Source organism: Melospiza melodia, unplaced genomic scaffold (genome assembly GCF_035770615.1).
Source record: "Melospiza melodia melodia isolate bMelMel2 unplaced genomic scaffold, bMelMel2.pri scaffold_54, whole genome shotgun sequence".
Lineage (NCBI taxonomy): Eukaryota > Metazoa > Chordata > Aves > Passeriformes > Passerellidae > Melospiza > Melospiza melodia.
Window position 1 is genome coordinate 1,827,593 of NW_026948798.1, and position 7,386 is coordinate 1,834,978.

At 48.8% G+C, this 7,386-nt stretch overlaps 1 protein-coding gene across 1 annotated transcript; it reads right to left on the reverse strand.

The window, feature by feature from the left end:
- Positions 1–830: 830 nt before the first annotated feature.
- On the reverse strand, positions 831–7,001 carry LOC134413836 (olfactory receptor 14J1-like; the record flags this gene model as incomplete). Its single annotated transcript, XM_063147878.1, has 2 exons — positions 831–875; positions 6,540–7,001. Coding segments are annotated over 2 exons (507 nt in total), but the record flags the coding sequence as incomplete, so codon positions are not given.
- Between the last annotated feature and the right edge of the window lie 385 nt (positions 7,002–7,386).

A 7,386-nucleotide genomic window follows, 5' to 3' on the forward strand; every position in this document is an offset into this window, starting at 1 on the left:
AACTTAATTAACACTGTTATAAAATGTGCATGGTGGATCAATAAATCGGAGTTCGATGCTGATCAAAGGATGGGTCGTCTCCCTTCACTTCTACAAATGGTGACACCCGATCCTGATACGGCAACGCACCACGAAGGAGCAAAGACACGGGTCAGGTCCGAGCAGCCCTGCCGGCAGTAAACGCAACAAAAGAAAAAGGGGTAAAAAAGAAGCTGAGACGCGTTGTGCCTTGGGTGTTGTACAGGCGAGCCTGACTGCTACATGCTGCACGGACCTTGAAGAGGCTGCAATTAGCGCTGACGATTTTAGGTATGGAAAGGCAAGAAGCATATGAGTTATTTACTGCCTTTTTACAAAAACAGCAGGTTAAGGGGATAGATTTGCAGAAGGGTTTACCAGGGCTTTTGGCTGATGGATATGCTAGGGGAGTTTTTATTAACCCCCACACGGTTCACGAGTTAACGGAATGGCGTAAATTCAGTGATTTATTATGGGAGGCTACTTTAGATGGTGATAAAACTGCCAAGAAGTTAGGTAAATTATGGCGGGTCGTTCACAATGAATTACTGCAGTTTCAGGCCGAAAAAAAGGCTGCCCAGCAGGCTAACGCCGCTCATGGGTGTAATAAAGGATACGATCCGGACAGGGGATTACCATTAACCCCTGCAATGAGGACGGTTTTATTACCTGCTTCGCCACCCTCTTCAGCAAGCCAGGCTACACAGAGCACTTCTGAGGCTCCCGCACCCTCTGAGCAACAGCAGCCATGGCCGAGACCCCCCGATGAGCTCCCGAAAATCAATCAGCCGATCCCTGGGCCAGAAAACGACCTAGTGAGGGCTATTGCGAGGGAGCGACGGGAAGCTTGAGCTGCTCTGGCAAGAGAGGCAATGGAAAAGGGAGATCAGGAGATAATAAGCGTTGCTACTGAACTGGCTTGCCCAGTTATCTTCAGTCCTCAGGAGGGGGGAGGCATGCAGGCGACTATTACCGCTATTGATTGGAAATTGTTGTCTCAACTATGATCTACTGTTAGTCAGTTTGGAGTTAAAAGTTTGGAGCCAGCCAAACAAATGTTAGATTATATTTTTGACACTAGCCTCCTTCTCGTTAATGATTGTCATGGATTAGCTAAATTGATTTTTACTCAACATCAGCAGCTGTTATTTAATGCTCATTGGCAAGGGCTTGTTAATATGTGTGGCAGTTCAGAGGCAGCCAGGTGACCCCCTCCATGGCATCACTGCTAATGAGCTTATGGGCCTGGGACCTTTTCTTCGTACCGAGGCACAAGCTCTATTGGGCCAGGAGAAGTGCCGGGAGGCTGTGAGGTTAGTTAGACTTGCTATAGAGAGGGTAAAAGAGCCAGGAGGGGTACCCATGTAAATGGGAATTAAGCAAGGGGCAGAAGAGTCATTTGGCTCATTTATTGATAAGGCTGCTGCCGCAATTGAAAGAGCTGGGGTGCCAGAATATCTTAGGGGGGCATTACTCAAGGAGTGTGCTCTCCAAAATTGTAATTCTACTACTAGGAGAGTGCTTAATACTCTGGGTGCCAATTGGACTATAGAGGAGGCATTAGAGAGGATGGCTTTGGTGCCAACAGGAGCAGAAGCCTTTGTAGTAGATGCAATCAAACAATTAGGGCTAGACTTACAAGAACAGGCAAAATCCTCTCAAAGTCAGGTGTTAGCTGCTCTTGCACCTCTTCAAACGTCAGCAGCACTGCCTCCGACGGCTAACTGGGGCCAAAAATGCCACTCGGACACCTACAATACGAGTGCCTGCAAGCAGAGACCGGGAAGTACGAACTGCAGGGACCACTCACCGGCTCAAATTGTCGCTGCAGCATCAGCACCCTCTCCTGTCTCCAACCTGACACCACAGGGAGCCACCACGGAGGGGGGAGTGGAGCCGCCGCAGGGGGAGTGACCCGCGCCGCCACGGCTTCAGCGCAGATGGAGCGCACGCCTCACCCAGCGTGGGGGGGTCGCCCCCTCCGACACAAGCGGCGGGGGACCAGAGCGCTTTTCCAGCGCTTCTCTCTCTGCCCCGCAGCTGGCAAAAAGCTTCAGTGTTAGACCTAACAGCCGTAATAAATGTGACTCTTGTCAACAAAAAGAAAAGATCCCTACTGCAATTAAGAAACCAGTGATAATAAACAAGCGACACCAAGGAGCATTACTATCCAGACGTTCCTTGCCTAAGTTAAAAAGACCTTTTGTTCTTCCTGGCAGAGACTGTGAAACAGAAATCAGCCTACTGAATGCGTGGGTCAAATTTCGGCCCATTTGGCTTAGCATCCGTTATGCTGTCAGAATCACTCGCATTAACATGGCTCGGTTGGTGGAACATCAAACTCTGAAATTGTATTTTGAAAAATTTAAAAATGTTAAAAATGTGTTGAAGCGATTGTATGGGTGAGATGTAGTGAGTGTGCTTTTTATGTTCTTTGAGATTTGCTTGGATGTGATAGATGTAAAGGCAAGCACTGAATTCAAAAGAATTTTTCCACAGGTATACCTTAAACAAACTCCTTATGTAAAAATGCTATAGCAAACAAATGAAGAAAGTTGTTTCATCTTAGTATTTTAGAATCAGGCCTGTAAGTAAGTTATAGTAAATGCTATATTCTATTTCTATAGTAAGTTTTATCCGTTGCTAAGTAGTTTAAGTTAAATTATCTATTAAGTGCTGTTAAATGTTAAACACTGTTAAGTTTTGTTAAGTTTATCTTCTGTTAGGTTTAAGTGCTGTTCAGTTTAATTTCTGTTAAGTCTAAGGGTTATTAAGTTTAACTGAAGTTAGATTCTGTTAAGATTAAATTATATTAGGTTTAAGTTATGTAGAATTTAAAGTCAGTTAAGATCTGTTAAAGTTAAGTTCTGTTAAATTTAGGTGATTTTACATGTAAGTTCTGTTGAGTTTAATTTCTGTTAAGTTTAAGTGATGTTAAGTTCTGTTAAGTTTAAATATTTTAAGTGCTTTAAGTTTAAGTGCATACCCCTTTTCCACCACTCCAAATTAACAAAGGACTGAGAATTGCTCAGCTGGTGCCACATGAGCCAAATGACTAAGGGATTACAGACTGTAAAAGGACAAGAGAGGGGGGAAATGGTTTTGAATTCACTGGAGGACTTACCTTACTGACTTTGAACATTTCTGAGAAACCCAAGAAAAGGGTGGAAGTGGAATTTCAAGGACAGAAAGGATAATTTTCAGGCTTGTTGGACACTGGGGTCGATTCCAGCATTATTAGCCCTAGCTGTTCGCCTCCTCTCCCGGTTTGCATGAGTGACAACAACTAACAGCCTTCTTTTCTTAGTCCAATTACCAGCTACCGTGCAGTGCCTGATAAGGCAGGACATTATGGCTCAGCTGGGGAACCTTATAGAGATACTAAGTGTGCTTATAATGCTTTTACTTATTTTGCCTTGTATTTTTTTATTGTATTCAAGATATGGTCAGTGGAATAATAGAAAAACCCTAGCAGACTAACATCCTTGTGCATAAAAGAAAAAAGGGGGAATTTGTTGGAGAATTTTGCTCAGACATGGCTTATAGAGTTTTGTTCAGACATGCCATAATCATATACAGCTGATGGAAAAGTAAAAGGCAGCTGTAAGCAGCAATTCTCAAGCCTGTTTCTGTAAACAACAAGTTCCCAGGCACATTTCTGTAAACAGCAGAGTTCTCAGGCTGATTTTAATAACAAGTAAATATTCTGTCCTTGGCTGGTATGGGAAAGCAAAAGTGACAAACATGGGGGCCTTGAGAACCATTCATAACAGGATGAGAAAACAAGTCTTCGTCTCAATAAAAAACCATAGGTATTGAAAACAAAAGGAGGGGTTGATGTGTAATCGGTAACCAATGATGAGCTTGGGTTTTGCAATATGTATGAACTTAATTAACACTGTTATAAAATGTGCATGGTGGATCAATAAATCGGAGTTCGATGCTGATCAAAGGATGGGTCGTCTCCCTTCGCTTCTACACAGGGCAGCACAAGAGCCACGGCCTTGGGGCCGTCAAGAGCTGCTCCTGCTCCAGGCCCAGGGCCCATGCCAGAGCTGGGGCAGCCACAAAGCTGTGCCCATTTCTGTTCATTGCTGCTCTGATGGGGATGGATCCTCAGCCACTTTGAGGTTGCTGATGAATTTTCCTCTTCCAGGGGCCTCTTCTTTCTTGAGCTCTTCAGTTCAGGAATTCAGTGAGAAAAGCACAAAATATTTTTTCTAGACATCTGAACAAGACAAGCCACTGGGAATAACTTAAATTTTCAATTTTTCTGTTGTTAATTCAACAGACCTCAAAAGTTAATTCAAAGTGAATATAGTGTATTGAAAACAATGCAAAGTGAACTGCTTTTTCCTGTTTTCTATTCATCTTTATAGATTGATATCAGCAATGGCACTTGATATTAGCCCCCAACACCTTCTAATGCATTCTGAGCAGATGTGAAAACCAAGACCCTTCATGGCGGACAATCAATAATACATTGTCATCACCCTCTCCCCACCATTTCCCTCACAAAATCACTGGCACTCCTATGGATCAGGAATGGTGTGGCCAGCAGGAGGAGGGCAGGGATTCTTCCCCTGTGCTCAGCACTGCTTGGGCAGCACCTCGAGTGCTGTGTCCGGTTCTGGGCGCCCCAATTTAGGAAGGCCATGGAGGGGCTGGAGCATGTCCAGAGAAGGGCATCAAGGCTGGTGAGGGGTCAGGAGTACAAGTCCTGTGAGGTGTGGCTGAGGGAGCTGGGATTGTTTATCCTGGAGAAGAGGAGGCTGAGGGGAGGCAAGGTGGTGTCAGGGCACAGATTGGACTTCATGATCTCCAAGGTCTTTTCCAACCTTCCTGATTCTGGGATTCTGTGAAACCACCCTTGGAGCAGTTGCAGGATGAGCCCTGGGCCTCCAATTCAGAAGCTCCAGCAGCCCAGATCCCTCAGCTTCTCCTGCCAGCCCCAAAGTCCATCCTGTCAGTCTTGCAGAGCCTCTGCAGCTCCTCCTCACTGCCCAGAACAGGGAGCCCCAGAGGCAGACACAGCAGCCCAGATGTGCCCCCCTGGCCTGGGGTGCCTCTGGCAAGGGAGCAGCACCAGCCACTGCAGGAGCCTGCAGACAATTCCTGCAGCACTTGCAGGATGATCCTGCTGCCCAAGGGACGTTCCCGTGGTGCCAAGTCAGGAACTGCAATGGGGAGTGGGGCCAGAGAGGAAAGGGCAAACAGGGATGGGCTGTTTTCAGGTGAGGGAACTGGGCTGGGCAATAGGAAGACATTTGTATCAGGAAGAGGAAAGAAAGCAAACGTGGAGCCAAGGAAATGCTGATGGCAGTTTGGGGGTGGCTGCCAGGCAGCCCTGGCTCTGAGCAACAGCGTCTGCAGTGGGACAGGAAACACCCAGCTCATGGGAGCAAACTTTCTGGCTGACTGCAGAGGCCAGGACAAAGCTGAGTGGTTTCCCTGGTGTCCCCCAGCCCTTGCTGGCCCCAGGGGCTGATGGCATTTGTGCTCCCTCAGGTACATATCCCCACACCAACAGCATGGGGGTGCTCCCCCTGCTCTGTGCAATGCAAACAGGGGCTGCCGAACCAGTGCTGCTGTTTCTGTGCCTGCAAGGATGGGGCACCTGTGTGAGCTGGGGGAGAGGCCAGGGCTGCAGAGGGGGGATGTTGTTGGCAGCTCCATGAGGACACTCTGGGACGCTGCCCTGGGCTGTCCAGTGCACTGGGAATAGATCAGCCCCTGCTCTGCTGCTCCTTCCCGTCTCCCCCAGGGACCTTGCAGAGCCCCAGCCATGCTGTTTGCCCCCAGCCTGCCCACGGCCAGCCTGGGGCTGCTCACGGGGCATTTCTGTGCTGAGCATTGGCCTGGCCGTGTTCTTGAGAGAGTCTGGGCAAGGAGCCTGGAGCCCCCAGGCCCTGGCCTGAGGCATCAGCGCTGCCCCAGCAGTGCCCATGGGCTGTCCCTACTGCAGCCCCGGCACTGCCACCCCCAGGGCTGTGCCCAGCCCTGAGAGCACTCAGGCCCTACAGCAACACCAGGGCCACCAGGGCAGTGGGGCAGGGCCATGGCAGCAGCACTGACAACACCAAGTCCTTCTGCTGCTGCTGGGCACAGCTGCTGTGCCAGCACTGATCTGCCTCCAGCTCTGCACACAGACATTGCTGCTGCAGCTCCACAGAAGGCAACAAAAGGGCATCTCTGCAGAAAACTCTGCTGGGACATCCTTTAGTTCATTTAAAGCCACTGAGAGCACAGCCCCTCATTGACACAGTCTGTGGGCACAGGGAAGGTGGAAAGAAACAAAATGAGAAATGTCAGAAGAAATGAAATTTTTTGTGGTCAGTATAAAAAAAGTAAAAAAACAAACACTACCAAACCCAAAATAACTTTTTAAGATGAATTTTGTTATAAGTTATTTGCAGAAATTAATCAGCAGTTTAATGTTCCTGAAAGCATCCAGTCATCAGTCTCCACACTGCAGCCTTGAGCTCCTGGTTCCTCAGGCTGTAGATGAGGGTGTTCAGGGCTGGAGGCACTACTGAGTACAGAACTGACAGGGCCACATCCAGGGATGGGGAGGACATGGAGGGAGGTTTCAGGTTAGCAAATGATCCAGTGCTGAGGAACAGTGAGACCATGGCCAGGTGAGGGAGGCAGGTGGAAAAGGCTTTGTGCCGTCCCTGCTCAGAGGGGATCCTCAGCACGGCCCTGAAGATCTGCACATAGGAGAAAACAATGAATACAAAGCAACCAAATGCTAAACAAACACTAACAGCAAGAAATCCCAGTTCCCTGAGGTAGGATTTGGAACAGGAGAGCTTGAGGATTGGGGGAATTTCACAGAAGAACTGGCCCAGGGCGTTGCCATGGCACAGGGGCAGGGAAAATGTATTGGCTGTGTGCAGCAGTGAATAGAGAAAGGCACTGGCCCAGGCAGCTGCTGCCATGTGGGCACAAGCTCTGCTGCCCAGGAGGGTCCCGTAGTGCAGGGGTTTGCAGATGGACACGTAGCGGTCGTAGCACATGATGGTCAGGAGGGAGAACTCTGCTCCAGTAAAGAACAGAAAGAAAAAAGCTGAGCAGCACATCCTGTGTCGAAGATGTTCCTGGTGTCCCAGAGGGAATTGTGCATGGCTTTGGGGACAGTGGTGCAGATGGAGCCCAGGTCGCTGAGGGCCAGGTTGAGCAGGAAGAAGATCATGGGCGTGTGCAGGTGGTGGCCGCAGGCTACGGCACTGATGATGAGGCCGTTGCCCAGGAGGGCAGCCAGGGAGATGCCCAGCAAGAGGCAGAAGTGCAGGAGCTGCAGCTGCCGCGTGTCTGCCAGTGCCAGCAGGAGGAAGTGGCCGATGGAGCTGCTGTTGGACATTCCTT